The 26,904-nt window shown below is 28.6% G+C and overlaps 3 protein-coding genes across 9 annotated transcripts; 2 read left to right on the top strand and 1 right to left on the bottom strand.

Annotated features, from left to right (window-relative positions):
- Window positions 1–56: 56 nt before the first annotated feature.
- On the top strand, window positions 57–26,864 carry LOC105207104 (protein ALP1-like). Of its 2 annotated transcripts, XM_039453058.1 has the most exons (4): window positions 57–1,030; window positions 24,331–24,557; window positions 24,626–24,725; window positions 25,174–26,864. In XM_039453058.1, exons 1-4 carry the CDS (start codon window positions 491–493, stop codon window positions 25,495–25,497), a joined length of 1,191 nt encoding a protein of 396 aa, XP_039308992.1. In that variant the 5' UTR covers window positions 57–490; the 3' UTR covers window positions 25,498–26,864. The 2 variants fall into 2 exon arrangements, with proteins under 2 accessions (XP_039308992.1, XP_011174849.3); XM_011176547.3 differs by lacking the exon at window positions 57–1,030 and having other exon boundaries at window positions 23,360–24,557; window positions 25,174–26,489.
- LOC105207124 (cytochrome P450 4c21) lies at window positions 1,844–9,985 on the bottom strand. Its single transcript, XM_039453057.1, has 12 exons — window positions 9,700–9,985; window positions 9,233–9,339; window positions 7,729–7,819; window positions 7,302–7,490; window positions 6,433–6,496; window positions 4,846–4,972; window positions 4,725–4,782; window positions 4,370–4,461; window positions 4,137–4,205; window positions 2,735–2,912; window positions 2,208–2,387; window positions 1,844–2,141 (listed from the first exon to the last, which is right to left on the bottom strand). Exons 1-12 carry the CDS (start codon window positions 9,860–9,862, stop codon window positions 1,972–1,974), a joined length of 1,488 nt encoding a protein of 495 aa, XP_039308991.1. The 5' UTR covers window positions 9,863–9,985; the 3' UTR covers window positions 1,844–1,971.
- On the top strand, window positions 10,256–23,276 carry LOC120356847. Of its 6 annotated transcripts, none has more exons than XM_039453052.1 (13): window positions 10,256–10,391; window positions 11,128–11,306; window positions 11,817–11,995; window positions 19,834–20,021; window positions 20,091–20,240; window positions 20,330–20,461; window positions 20,555–20,689; window positions 20,872–20,952; window positions 21,154–21,243; window positions 22,012–22,086; window positions 22,205–22,416; window positions 22,744–22,903; window positions 23,007–23,265. In XM_039453052.1, exons 1-13 carry the CDS (start codon window positions 10,361–10,363, stop codon window positions 23,111–23,113), a joined length of 1,719 nt encoding a protein of 572 aa, XP_039308986.1. In that variant the 5' UTR covers window positions 10,256–10,360; the 3' UTR covers window positions 23,114–23,265. The 6 variants fall into 6 exon arrangements, with proteins under 6 accessions (XP_039308986.1, XP_039308987.1, XP_039308988.1 ...); XM_039453053.1 differs by having other exon boundaries at window positions 22,012–22,023; XM_039453054.1 differs by lacking the exon at window positions 22,012–22,086.
- Window positions 26,865–26,904: the final 40 nt, after the last annotated feature.

Below are 26,904 nucleotides of genomic sequence, written 5' to 3' on the forward strand. Positions count from 1 at the left end.
TATGTAGCACAATAAATCACATTAAAACTAAAAATGGAAAATTTTGAAAAGTTTATATAAAATTATTATTGTGACAAGTTAAAAATTTACACACGAGTTAAACGATCTTTGGATAATTATTTATTTAAACGCATTAATTCTTTAAACGTATTTATTGTGCTACTCTAAAAACTAAAGTTTATTATAAATTTCCAACTAACCAAAATTGACAAGTTGCCGAATATTCAGCTGTTGGATGGTTTACGTCTCACTTTTTAAACTCATTGAACACTGACCTTGTTTACACCGAACGCAATTTTAATACGCGAATCAAATTAATACGCATCAAGTATGAAATCTGCATGTGTTTACACCGAACAATATCAAGTGAATAATACGAACCATTAAGAATCCAATAAAATACGCATCAAATAATATGGTATCTTTCTGCTAACAATTGTTTTAGTTCCAATAGAAAGAATAATTTTATATAAAGGTTAAATTGTAAACAATGAATAATATACAAGAGGTTACATCCTTATTTATTGCATTATTTGCAATAAATAGACTTCAACAAGATTGTCGGAAAAAACAATTACGACGATTGTTTTCCCGTAGACGACGTGCATTGAAGGCAACGCTTAAAAGGTTATGTTTTCAAGAAAGAACAGAGTTGTTATTAAGGTGGAAACAAATTAATAGTCTAAAACAAATAGAATTAATTGCAGAAGGTATACGATATCGAAGGATTTGGCAACTTGAGAGAAGTTCAGATTTTTGGAAAAGGATTGTGAATTGTCATTATACTGAAAAAGAATGGATTGAAAGTTTTCGTATGTCTAAGGAGAGTTTTATAGAATTATGTGATATGCTCAGAGATGAATTAGAACCAGAACCACAATTTTTAATGCCAAGGGAACCTATATCTGTAGAAAAACAAGTAGCTGTGGCCTTATATAAATTAGCATCTACTGCAGAATATAGAGTTATTGGCAATGCAATGGGAATACATAAATCGTCTGTAAAAAAATGTTTATACAGAGTAATAAAGGCTGTAATCATGAAATATCGAAATACATTCAAATTGATTAAAGAAGAGTGTCTTCTTTGAAATTCCTTAATTATTATATATATTTTAATATATATAAACATATTTAATATATAATTTGTATGAAAACCTTTTTACCGTATTGAAACTGCTCGCGCAGTAAACCTCATCCATTTTCGCCTGGGAAATTGGAGTTTCGAGCGTTACGCAAAAAAAAGCCGACCTGGCTGCTCTCGGATTCCTCTCTGTAGGAGTAGACATCATCTTTCAGACAATGTCTCAAAAACGTCATAAAAAAGACATTTAAAAGTCGTTTTTAAAAAGTTGTTTTTAAAACAAAGTTCAACAGAAGTCTTTAAGAAGATGTCTTGGCTGCGGTCCAATTGACGCTACAAGTGCTTCGATAAACCGTTTGATTTTATCGAAACAATCGGAACAAAGAATTTTACAAATTAACCGATCAAAAAGTGTTACGAAGCATTGTAGCGTCAAGTGGACCGTATAGCCTTTAAGACTAGGTCTGAAAGATAATGTGTTTACTGGAAACTTCCTCATGCTGTTCAAGTTTTTCAAGATTCTGCAGGCAGGCAGATTTTCTTGCATGAAATTGGCATTAATAATTTAGAATACTCAATTGAATAGAATACACAATCTCCCATATTATTAAATATTCTAGGAATTAAGATAAACTCGTGATCGTTACGATACAATTATCGCAAGAGATCTCGCTGCGCTTCCCAAAGCTCCTATGCAAATTCGAAGATCGTGGAGGAGAACAGAGCCAAGAACAATTTTAAAGAGGAAAATGTGTATTTATTTTTTTTTCATCTACTTTCATTTCCGTATATTCTTTGACATGCATATGCAGTTTTAATAATTAAAAAAAAAAAAACTGTTGCACGATACTATCATCGATATATACATACATTAGACATGTTACATTATTAGGGATTTCGTTTTTTTAATTTAATTTTTACAGGTTCTAAAGTCGATAACACGATGTCCATATTTAATTTTATTTTATCTATTTCAATGGTTTCATTTACTTTAAATATGAAACTTCGTATCAACGTCGCTAGAATAGCTTTCATAGACATCATTCCATATCTCATACCTGCAAGTTTTTCAATTATATGTAAATCAATTTTATTATAATACATAATAATTTATTTATGTTTACCTATGCAATTTCTTGGCCCGTCGCTAAAAGGAGTAAAATAAAACAAATGATAATTTTTTATATTTTCCGGAAGAAATCTATCCGGATCGAACACCAATGGATTCGGCCAATACTTTTTATTTCGATGCATTTGAATAAATGGGATGAGAATATCAGTATGTTTTGGTAAAACAATATCTCCTAAAACATTTTTAAAAATAATATCCAGATATAAACTTTGCAAAGAAAAGTATGATAGAAACGTAGCAATCTTCTTATTAAAATAAAATTAAGATAAAATAAAAATTAATATTCTGATAGTCATATTATTAGAATAATAGAATCAATACCAGTATATTAATTAAAATAAATAAATTTCTATGAAAATATGTATTTATTGTTAACCTTTTTTGAAATTTTTGTCGTAATAAAATATGAACAAATTAGGATTTTTGAATCTTAATTTGTTCATGTTTTATTATGACAAATTAATAAATTTCAAGAAAAATTAACAATTAATATATGCTCATTTATAAAAATTAGTAAACCTATTTTGAAGTCTTCCGTCACTTGTCGTGCGATAATAGGAACAGTAGGAAAAATTCTCAAAGTTTCCTTAATAACACGTTCCAAATAGTTCATATGTTGTAGATCCTCATATTTAACCGGTGCTGCCTTTGGAGTTTGTGTACCATAAATTTCCAACAACTCTTTGTATACTTTTTCCTATTATAAAGTTAAATAAAGTAAATATGTACATAATAATACAATACATTTTTTATTAACTTATATTAAAATTTTCTTCTCTTTTAAAACATAGTTTAACATTTTTTTGAAATGTAATAAAGCTTTTTCCGATGAATTTTTGATTGCTAAAAACAAATCCGACGGCCAAAGACGGCCAATCACATCATAATTTTGAGGAAAATTAAGTTAATGGCTTATAAAATTAATTTAGTTATGTTTAAAGTTATATGCACAAAAAAACTAATTCAATTAAAAGTTACATTAAATTAAGTTAAATTAAAAGTTTATTGTGAAAAGCATATCATTTATATTAAATTAGACAGTTGTAATTTTTAACGTTAAATTACTCAAAGCAATTATAATATGGATTATCAAAGAAATTTAATACCCCGTAAAAAATTGTACATATATGTATACATAATTATATATGTATAGTTATATACAAGTGATTATTAATGAATGTCCCCACTTTTTATCATAGGAGCATGATTTACCGACGGATACGTATTTCACACATATTATTATATTAGAAATTACAAATGCGTGCTCTAATGGTAAAAAGTGGGGACATTCATTAATAATCACCCTGTATGTATAATTATACATTTATAGTTATGTATGATCTTTATATAAAATATATACAATTATTATATATAATTATATATGTGGACATATAATTAATATTACATAATTATATGCATAAGTGTAACGATATATGTATAATTATCGGTAAAAAAAGTTTTACCAGATATTTTATTTTTAAATTACGTTTATATAAAATAACAAAGACATATTGTTTTTTATTTGAAAATGTGTTTTTTTCTGTAATTTTTTTCTTTTACATATATAAATTTTTAACTTTTTAGTTAAAAATTAATTTAATAAATTAAATTAAATTTATTTAATTTAATAAATTAAAGTTTGTATTTTAAAAATAACTAATTAAAGTTAAAAATTAAATAATTTAAAATTAACTAAGTTAAGATAACAGATTAAGATTACTAACTTTTTACTTTTTAATTAACTTTTAACTTTTAGACTAATTATTGGAATTAATCAGTCGTATTAATTAGTTGGTTAAATTGTACAAATGCGATTGGTGAATTCTCTCTTTTTTTGAAATTTTGCACCGATTTTAGCATTATGAATACAATGTTTTAGAACCGACTCAACCTGAGGGCAACAATACTATTGCATACGTACCTGTATTTCTGGGAAGTTTGCTAACATAAAGATCACAAAGTACATCGTAACAGCAGTGGTGTCACTGGCCTATAAAAAATAAAAATAATATCTTATAATTAGTTTGAAAATAGTTACATACTTTTTAAATCTCGTAAATTTTGTCACTGCAGTACCAGAGTGAAAATTGTGTCCGTATAATTTTTGAATGACATTTAATTTTAAAAAATTTAAAGAGTACGTATTCTACATACCGTTACTAACATCGTAAACAAATTGTAGAAAATGTCCTTTTCTATGAATTCTTTATCAGTTGAATTCATTAAAATGTCCACAAGTCTTTTATCTATAATGTTATATAAAAAAAAAGGTTTGTATAAATTACTTATCAATATATTTATAGTGATAATCTTTATGTATATTATTTTAAAAGTTTATGGTAAAAATAAATTTTGAACAAATAAAATATATATTGTTAAAGATAAAAGAGAAATAAAAAAGAGAAAATACAAGTATTTTAAATACAATTCTCAATTTATTATTTTTAATCTACATTGGAAGCATTATACAATACTACAAGGCACAAGAATAAAATATTGATAAACTTACGAGCTTTGCTATCATTAACGTTTGTTGTATTTGATTCATTTGCCCATTGCTGAATCATCTATATAATAATAAAGATTATATAGTGAAGAAAATAACATGAAATATTAATAAATATGTATACCTTATCAATAAAAGATTGAACAAAGATTAATATCTCTCGCTGCATCTTTCCCATAGATGTAAGATTAAATATAAAATCAGGAATCAAAAATGGGTTCCGAAATCTAGCTCTTATAATTTCTTTCATTCTGAAAGGTGTTATGAAAAATAAACTTTTATATATGAATTATCACCATGAATATTCATAGAGCACTGATTGTTACAAAGAGTTTTCAAAGAAAATTTGAACTTTGCATTTCATGTGCAACACTTTTAGAAAGGATTCTGCAAGGTATGAAATGTTGCAACAGAAATATTTCTAAAATCTATCATTATATGCAGTAAATTTTCAAATAAAACTTTTTAAAATTAGGCAAATTTGTTTACTTGAATATAAATGTCATGAAAGACATTATTCCACTTTTATTTATAAAAAAAAGTATTAATTAATAATCTTTTAGAAATTTTATATACAAATAAGTACTGCAAAACAAAGGTTTACAAATATTTTATAAAATATATTTTATTAAAAATTTTTTTAAATAATTTTTTTGGCTTAAAAAATTTTTTTAATAAAACTTAAAACTTATTAAAAACCCTGTTTTTTAAATAATTTGTAATTTCTAAAAAACAATATACAATGTTTACAATAAGATTAAGTGCAAAATCGCAAGAGAGATGCACAAGCGGATGATCATACTCCACAACCACAGCTCACCTATAATACTTTATTTGCCGAATTTATACACACATTAAATTCAATAATATTATTTAAAATTCACATGCAATGCCTTTCAATTAGATTAAAGTTAAAAAATTAATATGTAATATATATTTTTCAAAATTACGTAGAGATATAGATCTACAAAAATTTCTGCTACCTGCAAAATAGAAATTTAGTTTTTATAAAAATGCAGCAAACACTAATGCTCAGTAATCTACAATATCTAAATAGAGTGCACGAAGTAATTTTAACAGATGCTTTTAGAAATCAATGCAAAATATTTATATTTATACACAAAATATTTATGATATTCCACGACACTAGATATATTTTTCTACGATCTGTTTATTAGAATTTTAACAATAAACTACTTTAAATTTTGGCAATAATAAGAAACAACGTTTTGTGACTTCTTAACAATCTTTGGATATTTTAACTGTTGTGTGGAAGAAAGATCAGATCAGGTTTTATTCGATTGCCATTAAATTTATCTTAATTTTGATGAAGATTCAGATTAGGGTCAAACTTATATAGTATATGTATATATATTCTCAAGTCTTAAATACAGATAATTCTTATACATCAAAAACTGCGATCTCAGTAAACAGTTCATTTTCTTTTTGAATTTTACAAAATTAACTTCCCAGTCGGCACACAGATTCAAAAAGAATTAAAAAAAAATTCAAACTCTAAGTTTGAATTCTTTTTTAATTCTTTTTGAATCTGTGTGCCGACTGGGTTAAGATTAACATTTTTTCAGAAGTTTTCTTGGTGTTAATGAAAATAAAATATTTTAAGAAAATATTGTATTTAAATAGATATTTTATTATATATTTATATTAAATTTATATTAGAAGACTCGACAATTATAAGAAAATTATATACCTTTCAAATGCCTCCACAGTTTTATCAAGTATATTTTCTTCTACCTTGATACCAATCATAGTGCCTGTACATAGCAATATATGAAATGGAAACTTTCAAGTTAATATGTAGTCTTTAATTGTTATTTTATATACTATGCATAAATAAAGCATAAACAAAGTAATTCCAAATAAGAAAAAATATGATATAGAAACAGATAAATAAATATTAGTTGATACTTTACATTAATTGATATTGATAATTATTATGTAGTATAGAGTACTAAATTTTAACCCTATTTCTTATTTTACATACAACAAAGTATTGCTATTAACAATTGCTAACTTTTAGTGATAAAACTTAAATATATTTTCCATAAATCTTTTAGAAAACGACATTTCATGATAAGCGACTTTATTCGATCTGAATAACTATATTGTAACTATGCATAATTTACTTAATAATATACTTAATAATTTGCTTTTTTTTATTTATTTTCAAGTTTATATTATTAAATAAAATAATTTCAATGATAACACATAGTCTGTTAATTTTAAGTTAAAATTACTCATTTTTGTAACTGTCTTTTCTGACATTTTTTTTAGTAAGAATAAATGTCGCTCAAATAAAAATCGAGACTTGCAGAATTTAAGCATTTTTTTAAATTAAAAGATTGAAGTTTTATTTTTAATGAAATGTTATAATAATAAGTAGACTACTTAAGAATTAAAGTAAAATTAAAAATAATTCTCTATATAATTTATATATTCCAAGTATTTTAAATTAGACTGCCAATAGTTGCCAATACTTTGATTATCAATAATTCACAGTAATTCATCATATACGTAATTTATCTTCTACTTAAAAATATAAAATTTGTATTGCCTTACCACATGCAATTTTAAGAGCACATTTTTCTAGAGGTTTAAGAAAGAAAATTTCATTTTCATTATGCTCAACTTTTTCTAATTCTTCAGTTAACATTGAAGCTTCTTCAACAAATATATCAACAAATTTTCTCAAATTGACTGTTTTGAAAATTGGAGCTATCATTTTTCGATGTCCAGTCCATATGTGTGCTAAATTAAATATTACCAAAGAGTAAAAAAATAGATGGAAAATAATAAGAGTTGTACAATAATAAGAAGAATATTAGTAAAATAGGCTGCTTGTTGTGAGACTTATAATATTAGTTTATAGAATAAAATTAATAAATCTATGCTATTATATATGTTGCATTCTTTATGTTATGCTATAGTAATTACAAAGGAGTTCTACAACTAAATAAATGTTTATCTTTCTTTAAATATATCTTACCAGGGGCTGACGCTATTCCTGAGCCAAATATTGGTTCTAAAACCTTATACACCATACTTTTATCCAAACAGAGACGGCTTTTTAAAACAGTCTGTAAACATCACATATTTATTAATGGCTTTTTATAATATACATTCGTCAACAAAATTATCGCAACTAGTAATTTTATATCAAAATTTAATAAACTTCTATAAACTTCAAATGAGCATAACTCTGTAAAAAATTGTCGTATTAAAAAGTTTTTTTTGCCTTCTCAAGGGCCAAGGAAAAATTACTTATATAAAATTATTTATAATTATACATATATTATTATATATTAAATACGTCCATATGTATTAAAATATATAATTATGTATAATTATATGATTATATTGTATATAAAATATGTCTATATATATTAAAATATAGAGAATAGTGAGACAAATTGTATTCCAAATAAGACCTTTTTAATTTAAATAAATACGGTCAAGAAGATTTGTGTGCCATTTATAATGTTAAGTCCTTATAAGACATCGAGCATATACAGTAGTTTGATAGTTCGGTCATAACATTCATAGAATAGACGTGAATGTGTATTTTCAACTATTGTGCAAACATTTTTTTAAGAAATAAAAGAAAATTTTTGTAAATCATTTAAATCATTATTTAAAAGACGTTAAAATTTTAAAAGATATTGAGTTAATTTTAAAAAGTATACGGAAAGTTATTTTTAAAAAGTCTGTATATTACTATTATATTGTTGACAACATATCGTACTAATATTGTTGAAATTTCATCAATTTGTTGCATATATAAATAGTCATATTGCTGCATTTGTGTTCTATTTTGGTGCTATCAAATATACGACAAGAAATATGTAAGGACACATGCAACAAATTAGTTTGCTCGATATACTATATCGCGATTATCTAAAAAAGTGATTTAGATTTTTTATTATAGGTTATCACAGGTCCCTGTGAGATATTTTAATTGCAAGTTTATTGGAATGAAGTTCCAGATAAAAGTTATTTGCGTTCCACTTAACGCTTAATTGTAACGCTTGCAGACATTACAAAAAATTCCATTTTATTAAAAGATTTTTTGAAAGAGAGTCCCCAAAATTGGACTTCAAATTAAAAGAGAGTAAAACAATTTTAACAGTTCCATTAAAGTTTAATTAAATTAAATATTTTCCAAATATTTTCACTCTAAAATTATGCTAAAGTTATACTAAAATTATATTAAAATTTTGTTAAAATTTTACTGAAAAATGTTGTAAAACGTGGAAAAAAATTCAGAAAATTCAGAAAAGTTTTATGGTTATTTCTCCAAACCTTTCTTAAAAGTTTATTTGCTAATTTCTGTACAATTTCACCACATATTTCTCCGCAATTTTTACGTAAATGGATTCTATTTTTAAACAAACTTTGGAGAAATATACAGAAAAAGTGCAACAAAAATTTCAGAGAAATTTTTCATCAAAATACATATATATAATAAAATATTATAAATGTTATTTCTTTACCTGTACTTCATTTGGTTCATATATGACGATGATTAGTTGAGGACCCATCCAAAATTGAAATGGAGAAGAATACTTCTTACAGATCAGCATGATAATATCTAGAAAATCTAAAAAGTTTTGAGATGTTAGAAATTTTATATTGTAAATAAAATATTTTCATAAAATGATTTTCTATTTATTGTATTGTTTGGATTACATTTAGATAGATAGTTTTAAAAAGTTTCAACATAGCTTAACTTGAATCTCGGTTTAATTTACTTTCTATTTTTTTCTAACTCTTAGAACTAGAAAAAAAATAGAAACTTAAACCGAGTTTCAAGTCAATTTACGTTGATGTTACATATTGTAACATATGTTACATATTCTATTACATTTTGATTTGTTTCTTTACGTTTATTAAATTAAAATTTGATAAATATGATGTTATGTTTCTATAACATTAAAATAAGAACAATATAAATATATACCTTGCGATTTTTGTTGCAAAAAGATGTACGAAGTACCGACAAGTGGCAGTCGGACTGGACCTGGTAATTTGTTCAGTGCTTCAAACGAAAAGAATTTTCGAATAAAGTAATTTATTATTATACACGCAAGAATCGCAATTAGTGCCACAATAATGAACAACATTGCTCTTAGTATATATAATGACGAAATACTAAAGTAATATTGAAAGTTATTGATGGGATCCCACACAACACGCGTGACTGTTAGTCGACTGGTAGGCCGACTTTTCTCAGTTGACTTAAAGGCGACTTTCAACAGTCGACTATAACTCGACAGCAATTGACTATTTGGTGACTATTTGTCGATTTTTGAAAGTCGACAAATGGTTAATAAATAGTCGACTGAAATATGACTCAAAGTCGACAAAAACTCTGATCTCTTTACGACAAAAGATCTTATACTCTTTTAAGTTATTTATATCTTTTCGACAAAGCGAAAAGATATAAATGATAGAGATTTTATCTTGCCGAAGAGACAATTAACATAAAAAGAAATTTTAGTTTTAATTCGCTCGTAGCGTAGCAACAGAGCTGCGCTGCGATCTGCTGCGCAGCTCTCCCGGGCCTCTCTCTCCGCCGGTCGCTGTGTAACACTTAATTGTGTTCTGTTCTTCCTGCTTCCATGTGCTTCCATGTGCTTCGGTATCTACGAGGTACGTATGATAAAAATCATTTATTTTAAGAGTAAAGTCGATGGTACACGCTACGATTTTTCGTACTAGATTTAGCCACTAAGCACGAGAGCCTTTCGCGAGTATCTTTTAAGACCTAAAATCACAGAGGTTATGTTCAAGAAACGTGGTCGTGTTCGAGTAAAGATGTAATTATATGTAATGTTTTATTAATTACTTAAAAATTAAAGGAATTAAAGGATTACTCTTTCAGGGGGTCGATTGTGTATTTTTGAAGGAGTGAAAATGTGAAAAGTGGAGCACTGATTGCATGGTATAGACTCTTAGATCTAACGATATCACCAATCAATACTGCTCATTTTTTACATTTTCACTCTTCTTCAAAAATACACAATCGACCCCGGGACAGTAAAACATAACATTATATAAAAGATACCAATATTAAGAAGTTAAGATTTATAGTATAAAGTTTCTTATACTCTTTTTCAATTGCAATCGGTTCATTTTGTTTTTACTGATTTTCTGGTTACAATATAAATATGTATAATGTAATTGAAAATGCTTTCTTCAATTATCAAACAATTTCTCAATTTAATTTTGCAAATATACTTGTTATACATAAATAATTCGTCAACGTTATAGTTTTGCCCAAATAGTTTTTAGAAATTGATTGCGCAAACAGATTTTATAAAAGATTAATATATTTTTATATCTATTTATTTGTATTTCTTTTACTGTGAATTTATATATGTTACAGATCTTTTATCACATTTGTGCCTCATGGTATTGTTTCGATTGGATGCGAAAGACTTGTATTATATCATCTGCGCTTACATTTATACTCTATTTCTGGTTGGATGCGAAGGACTTATATCTTATACGCTCACATTTATTGACTCTTCTATTTTCTGTTATACGGAAAGTACAATCTTTAAGGTAAGGTAATTTTTTTCTTTATCATATATTTAATTATTTCCTTTATCATGTTTTTTTAAAAGAAAAGTACATTGCACAATACTTGCAAAACGTAATTTAATTTTAATCTCAACTTTTATCTTTGTATAATTATAAATTTATAAATATAGAAACTCATTTTAATTGTACTCTGTTTACTATACTTTTTTGCTTCTTTTTTTATTTTTTACTTGTTATACATTAGAATCGTTAATCTTTATTATGTTTTTCTATATTATTTTATAAAAAAGTATATGTAATACAATATAAATATGTATAATGTAATTAAAATATATTTTTTTCAATTATTGAACAATTTCTAAATTTAATTTTGCAAATATAGTTGTTAAACATAAAATAATTCGTCAACGTTATAGTTTTGCCCAAATAGTTTTTAGAAATTGATTGCGCAAACAGATTTTATAAAAGATTAATATATTTTTATATCTATTTATTTGTATTTTTTTTACTGTGAATTTATATATGTTACAGATCTTTTATCACATTTGTGCCTCATGGTATTGTTTCGATTGGATGCGAAAGACTTGTATTATATCATCTGCGCTTACATTTATACTCTATTTCTGGTTGGATGCGAAGGACTTATATCTTATACGCTCACATTTATTGACTCTTCTATTTTCTGTTATACGGAAAGAACAATCTTTAAGGTAAGGTAATTTTTTTCTTCATCATATATTTAATTATTTTCTTTATCATGTTTTTTTAAAAGAAAAGTACATTGCACAATACTTGCAAAACGTAATTTAATTTTAATCTCAACTTTTATCTTTGTATAATTATAAATTTATAAATATAGAAACTCATTTTAATTGTACTCTGTTTACTATACTTTTTTGCTTCTTTTTTTATTTTTTACTTGTTATACATTAGAATCATTAATCTTTATTATGTTTTTCTATATTATTTTATAAAAAAGTATATGTACATGTTAAATTGTTTATATGTAAGTGCAGTTTGTGTGGGGGTGCGCACGATTGGACACCGCACGATTGGACACCACCACTCATAGCGGCCGATGCCTAGAGTTTTTCCACTGGTCAAGCGCTGTGAGTGGTGGTGTCCAATCGTGCTATGTCCAAAAGAGTGTCACCCGTTTGTGTGCATATATAACTATAACTGGTATTTATAGTCCGAATTTATATTTAAGATCGTCTTTAAGAGTGATCTTGGGTCATTTTAAAATCTCATTCAATCAATGAAATGGTAATATCTTTATTTCTCTCGTAATATCTTAAGACTGTACTTAAGACGATCTTAAGTATAAGAACGAATTATGAATATATATGAGCCTTATATAAAGTTTGATTGAGTTTCGCAGGTATTGAAGTTTGTTTTGCATTGTGAATTTTTATATTTTTGCATACCTTATTTGTAACTGTTTTTAGATTGTTTCTAAAATGACATTTACTTTCAATAATTAATACGAAGATATTAATTGCATGTTTAATATTTCAAATATTTATTAATATTTATGACACTGAAGCTAGCAGACGGCCGCCGCGCGACACGCTCGACGCAGCGGTCCTCAACTAACTTTCGCTGATAGCGTCTGCTGCTCTCACAAATTTTTCTAAGCAACTACTTTAACAGCAACTACTTTAACATATATTATATACTACACAACAGTGGTACAAAGTGACATTTTAGGTTTAACAAAAAAAACATGCTAAAAACATCATATAAGATGTTAAGAGAATTACAGGCTGCATTCGGAATTAAATTCCCGGAAATAAGTTTGTATGTCGATTTCTAAGAGGGCTCATTTTTTTATAATTTGCACACACCTTCGGAATGACATTAGAGAGTTACCAGTGAATTTTTAACAAATGAACCCTCTCAGAAGCTGAGATATAAATAAATAATTGTTAACTTGAACGACTTTTTGTCATATGTCTTGGAAATAAATTTGTTTATAAGTCGGCTTCTGAGAGGGCTCATTTGTTAAAAATTCACTGGTAACTCTCTAATGTCATCCCGAAGGTGTGTGCAAATTATAGAAAAATGAGCCCTCTTAGAAGTCGAAGTACAAACTTATTTCCAGAAATTTAATTCCGAATGCAGCCTGTAATTCTCTGAACATCTTATATGATGTTTTTAGCATGTTTTTTTTTTTTTGTTAAACCTAAAATATCACTTTGTACCACTGTTGTGTAGTGGTATATAATGTATGCTGTTAAAGTTCCTTAGAAAAATTTGTGAGAGCAGCAGACGCTGTGAGCGAAAACTTAGTTGAGAACCGTTGCATCGAGCGTGTCGCGCGGCGGCCGTCTGCTAAGTCCGTCTGCTAGCTTCAGCGTCATTTAATATTTCACATTATAAACTATTCTTCTTAACTTTCATTTCTAAACCTGCTACATTGTTGGTATTTTTTTGTTTCTTTACTGTGTGTTCATCATGTGCATGACACTATTGTGTTTATTATAAAGTATATGCATAACTTAATTTTTATATAATATATAATATAATATGTATATAATATACAATAAAAATTGTAATAACAAATTACACTTGAAGCAGCTTAGTTGGTAGAACAGTCGTCCGGAAAACGATAAGGTCTCGGATTCGATTTCCGACTTAGACTTTCGCTTCGATATTTTTCTCGCTTACATGTTTAGGGGGTGTAGAGGGTTTTTTATTAAATAAATCTCAAAATTGAGATCTATTAATTTTAATACTTTGTGAAATACCAAGAAATATTGTGATTTGTGCATTAAAATTAAAATTTTATTCATACACAAATCTATCCGCATACAGCTCTTATTTGCCTTGTTAGTTATTAGTTATATTCAATCCGAGAGCCTTGAATCTTTATACTTAAGTTAAATTACACTTGTTTTTATATAATTGCTTGTAAAATTTGCTCCATATCTTAACATGCTGTCTCGCCTCGTAATTTGTTTTATTTGTACCTCTCATTTTTATTAATTATCTTATACTTGGAACATCAAATACGAATCGATACAGTATATTCTGTGATACATTTAACACAGCTTTCTATTTTTTTCCATTTTGATATATCATATCATTGAATCAGTAAAACTTTTGTAACATACGTGTGGCGAAAGTAGCCCATTACGGGCTACTTCCTCCGCGCTTATTTCACAAAATACTATGATCAACAACGTGCGAGACGGCGACCGACCACTCGTGGGGGGAGGGGATGGTCGCACTCGCCTTCCGGCCCGTGCGCCCACCCTCCCCTCCCCCCACTCGTGGTCAATCGCTGATCCCCGCGCTTGTTGAATAATGTACCATTACTTAATCCTTAAAGTGCACACTAATGCAAAATCGCAAAATTTAAAGAAATTGATATTTAAAATTGTACTTCTCAAAAACACGCATTATCGGTAAGAAATAAATGTTTATCAAATTGTACATATTACAATTGGATTGCTGACAAAATTTTACATAAAAAACACTGGTTTTACATTTAAATTTCTTTTATTTCCTTAAAATTATGTTAAGTTAGAAATCTCGAATCCCAATTCGCACATATTGTGCACTTTAAAGGTATAAAATGAAGGTGTGCACTTTGAGGGTTAAATGTTTCTGCGGGAAACACCAATGTGTAAAAATCAAGAACACTATTATATAAAGCAAGTTTATTGTAACTATCGCAAATACGTATATGTATATTGTTAATTTCTCGCGCGTGCGCGTCCCCTTATGTGATAATTTTTTTTTATTGCAGTAAACTAAATGCCCTGGCCAATGGCCACAGCGGAACTAAATCACATCACTTTTTCTATATCTTAGACCTATTGTCAACGCCATACGGTATCATACCCCACGGTATCATAACCCATCCAAACGGTATTCCGTGCCCTAGCTGCTTAAACTTTAGTAATCTAACCGGAACTGATGTTACCAACTAAGCTGAAGGCGTTGATCTTATATAATTCTCTGCATAAATGTGTATGGGAGCCATCTATACGGCTTGGACGGAACGGAGATTTTTCAATTTAAATCTTTTAAAGTAATAATAATAATAAATAATAATAACATTTATAACAGATGCGGAAATCTTTTCGTGAATTGTCAACAAGGCAACAAAATCGTCGCTTGCAGGCGTACGAAAGTCAACAAGAGCAGGAAACAAATTCTTCTCCAAAAAATACTCTAGCTAACGTCCGTACCAATGTGGAATTGGCCTCTAATTTTTACCAATCCATTGCTGATAATTCAGACGATAGTGACGATAATGACGATAGATCCGATAATATTTCAATGTCTCACGATCGAGAAAATATTATAAATGAGAGTAATGGAAACTTTTCCGAAAATGCGTACAAAAATGAAGACTTTTCTACTTGGTTACGTTCGTGGAAATTGAAACATAACATTTCACACAGTGCTATGTCGGAACTTTTGAGTCAATTGAGCATATGCGGCCATGCCGATTTACCAAAGGATGCAAGAACACTGTTACGAACACCCAGGTTTAACTCTATCAAGATTTCAGCCAGCGGAGGTAGTAATTTTCATTACGGTTTGGAAAACGGTCTAATTGATCAATTGATACGTACTAATTATGAAAATGAAAATAACGTAATTGAAATAGATCTGAATATTGATGGACTGCCAATAAGTAAGAGCAGCAAAAGTCAAATTTGGCCGATATTGGGAAAGATCTACGGAAATAAAGCATTCACGCCTTTTATTATTAGTGTCTATCATGGGTACACAAAACCGAAATCTTTAACAGATTTTCTGGCTCCTTTCTGCGAAGAGTATCGTGAACTTCAACGCACAGGAATCGCTTTCCGTAGAAAAACTTATGCAGTAAAAATAAGATGCGTAATTTGCGATAGTCCTGCCAGATCATTTGTTACAGGCACTAAAGCACACAATGCCTTTTTTGGATGTGGCAAGTGTATGCAAGAAGGCACGTTTGATAATCGTCGCATGCTTTTCTTAGACTTTGATTCACCTCCTCGCACCGATGAAAATTTTAAAAATAGATTGCAAGAAGAGCACCATAATAATACGTCTTCATTAGAATCCATACTGCCTATGGTGTCACGTTTCCCTCTTGATTATATGCATCTAGTGTGTCTGGGAGTCACAAAGAAATTGTTACAGTTGTGGACAAATGGATATCATACGTCAAAACTGAGTGGTCAAAAAATAACGCAGTTATCTGACAAATTAATTGCTATTTCAAAATGGATACCAAAGGAATTTCCTCGAAAACCACGATCATTGGATGACTTGTCTCGATGGAAAGCAACTGAGTTGCGATTGTTTCTTCTATACGTAGGACCAATTGCTCTGCATGGTATTTTGTCGCAAGATAATTTACGACATTTCAATGTTCTACATTGTGCTATTCGCATACTATGTCATTCAACCGATTTCTTACACAACAATGAATATAGCAGAGATTTGTTGATACATTTTGTGAAAATCTGTAAAGAGTTATACGGAGCAGATTCAATTATTTATAACGTACACAATTTAATTCATTTAAGCGAAGACGCACTCAAATATGGATCACTCGATAATTTTTCTGCATTTCCTTATGAAAATTACATGCAGACAATAAAGAAAATGCTCCGAAAAGCTGAAAAGCCACTACAGCAGCTGTACAACAGAATCTCCGAAATAAATACCGAACTTAAAATTACTGACAATGAATCCATTTATCCCATACTGAAGAAGGAATTTCGAGAAATTCTTCCTGCAAATTGCAAAAGAGCACATCGTGTAATTCAATTCAAAGACTTTATTCTGACAGCTAAGAAACCCGACAATTGCTGTTATCTAAAAGATAATACAATTGTTGTTATTAAACACATTTGCTATAACGGAGATACTGCCGTCATAATTGCAAGAAAGTTTTTAACGAAAAATTAATTATCTTTGTACCCATGTTTATCGGAAAATATGGATATGTATTGTTACGTCCAGGGTTAAAGAAGGGTAGACAAGATATAGAGGGAGAAGGGAGGGACGTAACAATTCGAGAGTGTGCACGTGCGGCACGGGAGACCGCGTCGACAACCCGGGATATAGGTCAGTAGGGCCCGCAGCGGGGGGCCCCAATGGCAAAATATCCAGGATGCTCCGCGTGCCTTGGTCCTATTTTGAGGCAACAAACTTAATTGCTTTACCTCGGGATTGGACCTAGTGCTTATCTTGTAAGAGCGAGGGATGGTGGTAGTGGTTATGAAATTAGCACCAATTAATTATTGTACCTGGTTTATTTTAATCAGTAGTAAATGAGAATACAAATTTGTTTATTTTGAAAAATGATTTATATTCATAAAAAAAACAACGGTTTAAACTAAAGGCTCTATAATTTTTAAGTTAACAATTACAATGTCGAACACAACTGGACTTGTGATATAATTATAATGTTAAACGCCTCGGGACTTATATTCGTGGATTCGGGGAATATTATCATTATTCACAAAAAAAAAAAACGAAACTCCGTTTCTCTCTATGTTTATCGAAAGGTTGGAGTTTAAACACTCCTTCGGGTTAACCCGAACGGGGTTCGAGTGAAGCCAGAGGAGATTGAAGGTAAAAAGGGTTCGGCTGAATCTAAAGAGAGGAAGAGGAGGAAAGAAATTCTTACGATTGAAGAGAAGAAATAAAGAGATTCTTCCGGATTGACTCTTGTGAGTAAATCCCAAGAAGAATGGAAAATTAGTAAATAAAAGATTCCTCCGGATTGACTCTTGTGAGTAAATCCTAAGAAAGAGGAAAATTAATAATAAAAAGATTCCTCCGGATTGACTCTTGTGAGTAAATCCTAAGAAAGAGGAAAATTAATAATAAAAAGATTCTTCCGGATTGACTCTTGTGAGTAAATCCCAAGAAGAATGGAAAATTAGTAAATAAAAGATTCCTCCGGATTGACTCTTGTGAGTAAATCCTAAGAAAGAGGAAAATTAATAATAAAAAGATTCCTCCGGATTGACTCTTGTGAGTAAATCCTAAGAAAGAGGAAAATTAGAGAGAGAGAGGGAGAGAGAGAGAGAGTATGGGAGGGGAGAGTAATAAATTTAGTGAATATATTATGTTTATACAAAAAAAAAAATTCTTCGCAAAGAGAGAAAAGGTGTTCGAGAAAAAGAACAAGAGCGGAAGTAAACTAGGTGATTAATTCTGGACTTACTACTTGCTGAATGTGTGAGTGTTGATAATAGTGAATGGAATACTCTCGGAGCCGCAGGCCTTCAAACTGGGCCGTACTCAGCGGGAGATGGTCCGGTCGGAGGGATTCCGCGTGCGATGGGCAATGGTCTGCAGACTCCAACCAGGCACGTTTCGAATGGCACTTTTTCTTTCGACCGAGACGTACGCTCCGCACGAGTTTAAAGGCCGCGATCCGAGAGTCAGAGAACTCGAGCATACAAGATGCCACGGAACTGCGACTCGGAATGATCAAGACTAGACTGTGCGCTCCGCTGGAAAACGCGCCTATTTATACAAATTTTCGTCTATGATTCCCTTTGTCCCATCGAGGGCCGTGTGCACCACTTTATTCATTAATACACCCACGTGCAATATTTACTTTTACGACTTTTTAATATTCCTCGGTAATTGTTATCCGAGAAAGCGGCAGGTTTGACAATTGAACCCTCAAAAGCATTAAATGTCAAAAAATTCTTTGATTTGTTGCTATGCGGGTGTCGGGCATCAGAACTCAAAGGGATGCACACGTTCGTCTTCCAGATCCCTGATTTTACTATCTTGAGTGTTTCCGGTATCGAGCAACGGTGTCACCTCAGATCTCCTCAATTGATGAATTTATAACTACTTAATTTCCGACATCCGGTTATTGCCGTGAGAGTCACCGAATTCTTGGGATCGGGGTGAGATCACCGTCGCTCGCCCGTTAATTAGAATATCCGCTGGTTGCGAAGGAAAGAATCGTTACTCCGCAGGACGTAACAGTATATTGTAAACAATTTATCCCAGTTAATGATATCGGAAGTTACCGAAATTTCGAATAAAGCTGTTCAACTTCCATTCGGGGAAGACTCATGGTGCTGTATGCCATTGTTACATTCATTGTAGCATTAAATTAGAACTTATTACTACCTCTATACTTCCTGATAGCGCGCTAATGAGAAAGGTATATGATTCAATTTTATTCATAAATTGCGACAATATTTTAATGTTATGCACATTTGAATGCAATTTTTTTAGGACTGCATATATATTTTTTTATTTATTGTACTACATTTTATGATATATTTTTATGTGTAACGTATTAATTTATTTGTATTTTTTGTTAGTATATTTTAGATGGCACCCGATGGACTACGCGTTTCAACATTTTATGTTATTATTATTAGCATATATTTTAAGTAATACATTAATATTTTGTGTTTTGTTTAATCCATTACAACTTAATTTACAAATTATATTTTATTTTTTACATTATTATAAAGTGCAGTCATAAAATAAATGTTTGTATATTTTAATTTATAACTTATATATGTATATTTTATAACTTATATATTATTTTCAGAATGGAGTATTATGTTTTATTGTATGATATGTACTGCATATCTGTGCCATCGTCATGGATCAATTTCGATCAAAGTACTTTCAAGATACCCAAAAAGCATACAGAAGTATCTAAAGCGTGTCATAAACAGCTTACTCCGTTAGACAATTGGCACGAACTGTCATTCAAGAAAAAGTTTGGACCGTTTGGTGAGTGTCATGATTTGCAACAAATGCAACAGTTAACACATGTATTATATATTCTAAAATTTCTTTCAGATACTTACAGTAATGCACGAGCAGTCGAAAAAACTGTGAGCGAATTGTCAACATCAAATGATGAAAACATATTTGTGTCGACAACCGTTGACAAAGAAAAAAGATTGATTAGAAAACGAAAGTTTTATGGCGACACATCAACGGATGAAGGTATTTACGTTCGTACAGGATATGTCTTTTTGTTCGTTATAATCCAGAATACTAGTGTAATTTTTAATGTATAATTTTTAAAATTCTAGATGAGCAAGGAAGGAAAAGAGAAAAGAATAAGGGAAATATAAACGCGCCTTCTAATTACGTTCCGCAAAAAAAAGAGAAGCATATATCTTATAGTCAACCAATTGAAAAGTCTGTTTCTTCTATTGAGCCAGGTAAGATTTTTCTACACGAAATGCATAATATTGTCAATGATGCATAAATAATACAAAAATAATTTTAACATATATGTTATTACTAATGCATAGAATACGGATCAGAGAAAATGAGAAAACATGCCTCTATTTTGTATGATAAATGCAACGATTCCTTGGATGATCTGGAGAAAGATAGCGAATTATCGCATTCATCACACGAACACTTTGATGAAGAAGATGTACCAGGTATTACATTAAAACTAGATTAAACACGAAGTGTATAAAATATTCAGTAGCCTTAAATATATTGTTTGTACTTAATTCTACGATATTGACAACTTCAACTGAATTAAAATAATAATTTACTTAAATAAAAAAAGCATTAATGTTTTCCAATATGTAATATTTACATTTTTATTTTTATTCAGAAAATACAGACGAAATGAAGAATACAGATACACATAAAAATTATATGAAGTCCCAAGAAATTAGGAAAGACAGAAAAGAAGGTACATATAAGCAATTGGCATCGCGTGATTTCGTCCCAAAAAAATCTTTAGAAAGATTTACATTATATATTATACAATATATACATTTTAAAAGTTAATCTAGATATATGTTGCTTTCTTCTTTTTTATTTAATTCTTTTTTTTATTTAATTCAAGATTATTGCACATAAAATATTTCACATTTTTTTATTTTCCTGTTAGGACCGCTACAAAAAATACAATTAAGTATCCCTGAAAAACCGAACAATACAGGAATAAAGTTCTATGAAGCAAAAAAGAAGACGCAACAAGGTATATTATCAATTGTAATTGTGTTAAAACTTTACAAAGAATAACATTAATTGAATGAATTTGATAAATAGAGTCGAATCTGTTGTTGAACGCCTACATAATTTATAATAGTGGCAAATATGATAACGTATAATGTCACTTACGGCTCTTGAGTAGTCACTGCTGTCAACGTCAAATTGTGATATCAGAAGCGAGAAATGACACGCTGAGACGGTTAAGAATTCTTGCGTGCTATTTTAAATAAAAAGATATTTTGATGAAATAAGACCATAAATCACTTTAAACATACTTGTAAAATTGTGCCTTATTATGTACATAACTAGGCGTACTTTATTGACATTCATTTGACGGTTTGTGTATTAAAAACAGTTTTCAGACAATTTTAAAAATATGTTAAAATGATTTATGTTATTTCATAAAAATATCTTTTTATTAAAATATGGCACGTAAGAATTTTTAACCGTCTCAGCGTGTCATTTCTCGCTTTTGATGTTGTGATTTGATGTTGGCAGCGGTGACTACTCAGAAGTTTTAAATTATGTGTGTTGGAAATCAAAAGATATATTTTGTAACTTTTCATCAGAAATGCAAAATCGAGACTTGTATATATCCATTTTGAACAATTTTTTTTCTATCACGAAAAGGATTTTCCGTTTTTGTGTAATATTTGAAGTCGCAATCAAAGTTACAAACTGCTTTTGATATCGATAGTGACATTCTACTCCCTTAATATAAAAAATTAATATAAATTTTTTTGTTGTTTTATAGAAGATTCAATAGGTAGGCCGCGAGTAATATCAAATATTTCGATTAATGTACGAATTCAAAATCCAGTTCATAATGGTATAAATGAAGACCATACATCTTGTTGTGATAAGTTCTATTGCTTTTACTTCACTGCTACTTTTATATTATAGAATTGCGTTCTGTTTATTAATAAAGAAATTATTTTGTCCTTCAGATGCATGCCGACTAAAATTTTTACAAGTAAATGCAAAAATAAACCATAAGCTCAACCGCATCATTAATCTGCTGGAAAATAAAGGAGGTGATAAAGCCGATCCAGTCGAACAAAATAACAATAACTTGTTACCAGATTTTCCTCTTACTACAATACAGGAATTGAATAATTTCAACGAGCAATTGATGCAGAATGACGTTCAACGACAATTCGTAAGTCTATTATAATTTATAAATTTAAATCTTTTATAAAGATATATCAACATAAAATATCACTAAAATATATGAAATATAAAACAAAATTACAATAATATAAAAATATAACAAAACTATAATAATAAAAGCAAAACTAGTATGATCTTTTAGTTATTTTAACTATTGTAATTTATGTTTCATAATTGAATAATTAGGCATTCTTCTTTTATAAATTTTAGTATTATATAAAAAGCTAAATTGGAAAATCCAGCTTCAAAGCACACTATAAGAAATATATATCTTTGTTTTTTTTTTAATATTCAAAATATATTTATTGTATTATAGGTAAAAAAAATGTCAAAGATTGGCGGAGATACTGTCAGTAAGACAGTGCGAAATGTCATGTCTCAAACAATTACAGATGAATTGGCCCAAATTTATACGTGGACAGGTCAAAAAAACAGATTAGCATTAAAGAAAACTAAAATTTCAGACGTTATTATCGGTACATATATTCATTTACTTTATTCATATTTACACAATATACTTTTTATTTGTTTTATTCATTTCGCATTTAACTGTTCCATTATTTTATCATCTTTTTCTAGAAGCAATTATGATTTCAATAAATACGACAATGGCCGAAGTGGAAGGATATATGAAAGAATGGGTGCGACGAGCCAGCGATAGAATTAGATCGCTCTCAAAAAAATAAATTTTATTAATTAATAATAGATGCGTCATTCTACTCGTAATAACGAGGACAAATTGTTCATGTTCTCTCGCTCTACAAGGCGATTGAGAGATAAAATATATAATAATATATACAAGATAAAATAATATATGTAATTTTATTAATAAAGTTTATATATGATTTATTTATTCCTATCCTTATATACATATATGTAGCACAATAAATCACATTAAAACTAAAAATGGAAAATTTTGAAAAGTTTATATAAAATTATTATTGTGACAAGTTAAAAATTTACACACGAGTTAAACGATCTTTGGATAATTATTTATTTAAACGCATTAATTCTTTAAACGTATTTATTGTGCTACTCTAAAAACTAAAGTTTATTATAAATTTCCAACTAACCAAAATTGACAAGTTGCCGAATATTCAGCTGTTGGATGGTTTACGTCTCACTTTTTAAACTCATTGAACACTGACCTTGTTTACACCGAACGCAATTTTAATACGCGAATCAAATTAATACGCATCAAGTATGAAATCTGCATGTGTTTACACCGAACAATATCAAGTGAATAATACGAACCATTAAGAATCCAATAAAATACGCATCAAATAATATGGTATCTTTCTGCTAACAATTGTTTTAGTTCCAATAGAAAGAATAATTTTATATAAAGGTTAAATTGTAAACAATGAATAATATACAAGAGGTTACATCCTTATTTATTGCATTATTTGCAATAAATAGACTTCAACAAGATTGTCGGAAAAAACAATTACGACGATTGTTTTCCCGTAGACGACGTGCATTGAAGGCAACGCTTAAAAGGTTATGTTTTCAAGAAAGAACAGAGTTGTTATTAAGGTGGAAACAAATTAATAGTCTAAAACAAATAGAATTAATTGCAGAAGGTATACGATATCGAAGGATTTGGCAACTTGAGAGAAGTTCAGATTTTTGGAAAAGGATTGTGAATTGTCATTATACTGAAAAAGAATGGATTGAAAGTTTTCGTATGTCTAAGGAGAGTTTTATAGAATTATGTGATATGCTCAGAGATGAATTAGAACCAGAACCACAATTTTTAATGCCAAGGGAACCTATATCTGTAGAAAAACAAGTAGCTGTGGCCTTATATAAATTAGCATCTACTGCAGAATATAGAGTTATTGGCAATGCAATGGGAATACATAAATCGTCTGTAAAAAAATGTTTATACAGAGTAATAAAGGCTATCAATAAAGTAATGCTTCAAAATTATATAAATATGCCAAATGAAAATGAAGCCAATTTAATAGCTTCAAATTTTGAAAACAAATGTTTTATTCCACAAATTATTGGTAGTATCGATGGTACGCACATAGAAATTATTCCACCAAAAGAAGGATACAGAGATTTTATAAATAGAAAAGGTTGGCCTTCATATAATGTACTTGCAATTGTTGATCATAACGGAAGGTAATTTTTTATATTTCAAACAATATGTAAAAATCAAATTTTATATTATTTATAAATTTAAATTACAGATTTAGAAATATTGTAATAAAACATCCAGGGAGTTGTCACGATGCAGCTGTGTTAAAAGAAAGTATGTTATATAAGGATGCTGATACTCTAATACCTAAGGTATCTAGATTTCTTATTTCAAATTTAAAATATTGCATAAACTATTAATTATATTTATTTTTATATAAAAATATGCATACGTATCTATTTAGTTGACATAATTTGATAACTATTTGATAAACAGTTGTGATAATTTGATAAAAAAATTTTGGGAATATTTTATAAATACAATATAATATTCCTAAAATTTTGCTAATATTTCTATAATGTTCCTCTATTGGCGCAAGTTCTTAAACTTATAGATATTATATGGACTGTGTTCTAATATTCACTATTAGTACTAAAAATCTATAGTGTACGTAATGTCAACTATAACTTTTTAGTACTGGTAATGAATATTGAAATACGATCATAGTGAACACCTAATTGTACTGATGAAATAAATATACATGATAAATATACATGTGATCTGAAATTTATTTTCTAAACTTATTTTATAAATGTTCAGAAAACTCGTAACATAAATGGAATGGAAATACCGTTTATAATTGTGGGAGATCCTGCTTACCCACTGTTACCATGGCTCATAAAAGGATTTTCTGGTTCATTATCATCGGAAGAAGAATCTTTCAATGTCTATTTAAATTCTGCTCGAGTATCGATAGAAATGGCGTTTGGTAGACTGAAAGCTAGATGGAGAATTTTACATAAAATTAATTGCGATTACAGTTTTGCACCAGAAATTATTGCAGCTTGTTGTGTATTACATAATTTTTTGAAAAAAACAAGGATAGGTTTTACATACAATGGTTACAAGAAATTGAACAATTAGAACTTGTAATACCACAACCAAGAACTGCAACGATTACTAGTACAGATTCTATAGATGGTACAAATATTCGGAATCATCTAAAACAATATTTATCCGACAATTTTCCATTAAGAAAAGCCTTGATACGACCATAAAAGTATTTTGCGTTAAAATAATTGCAGTTTGTAGTAATAATAGTAATTAAAATAAAGTTATTGATTTAGAAAATTGAACTGAAATAATATTATATCTTTTATATGTATAATATATATAATATTGATAAATACAGCAAGATTATATAATCAATAAATGAATGTATATAACTTACTTTACTTTCGTATATAATCTACAACCAATAATTCCAGTATATTATAGAACGGATAAATTACAGAATGGTAGTGGTTCTACATTCAATTTATTACTTTATTAGTTTAATTTTATTAATATGATATATAACAGTCTTATATATATATATATATATATATATATATATATATATATATATATATATCAGTCTCGCATTGCAAATATTTGTCTTACATTTAAATCTTTAATCACATTGAGCATAGAAATATGAAATAAAATATAATCGCAAAATAAAAAATAAAAATTGTAGACTCATAATTAATATAAAAAATAAACTGTTTCACTGCCTTACAAAACATTGCTTTTTATAACAAAATATATAATTGCGAAACTATAAATATACTACAGCATAATGTAAAGATCACATTTAAAACTAAACCATTAGACATTGCAAATATTTGTCTTACACTTATATCTTTAATCATATTGAGCATAGAAATATTAAATAAAATATAATCACAAAATAGAAAATAAAAATCTTAGACTTATAATTAATATAAAAAATAAACTGTTTCACTGCCTTACAAAACATTGCTTTTTTATAACAGAATATGGAATTGCAAAACTGTAAATAAACTACAGTATAATGTAAAGATTACATTTAAAACTAAAACATTAGACATAACACATTAAACATTGAGATCAAAGTATTAGAAGTATATAGTAACATAAAACTGACTTTTTGGCAATACGTTATATAATTTAAAACATAGTTTAAACTAAAACTTTTTGGATAAATCTTCTTTTGAAGTAGCTTCTGTTTGCATCTTTGTATTTTCTTTTTCTTTTTGGTTTATTTTAAAAGGTGAAAAACCAACATTATTTATCTGAAAAAAATATGTCTTATATTTTTGCTAATAAAACATTATTTAGTAAAAACATTTTATTTCAGAACTTACAGGAATTAATTTTACAGATGGATAATTATTTTGAGGTAATAGAGGCATCTGAGGCTTGAACCTAACATTTGTATACTTTGTAAAAAAGTTTGCATAATAAAATTAGTTTGTTCCCGTTGAAAGTTACGTTCCTTTTCCATTTCATGTTGCTCCCATTCTCTTT

Source organism: Solenopsis invicta, chromosome 8, assembly GCF_016802725.1.
Source record: "Solenopsis invicta isolate M01_SB chromosome 8, UNIL_Sinv_3.0, whole genome shotgun sequence".
Classification (NCBI taxonomy): domain Eukaryota; kingdom Metazoa; phylum Arthropoda; class Insecta; order Hymenoptera; family Formicidae; genus Solenopsis; species Solenopsis invicta.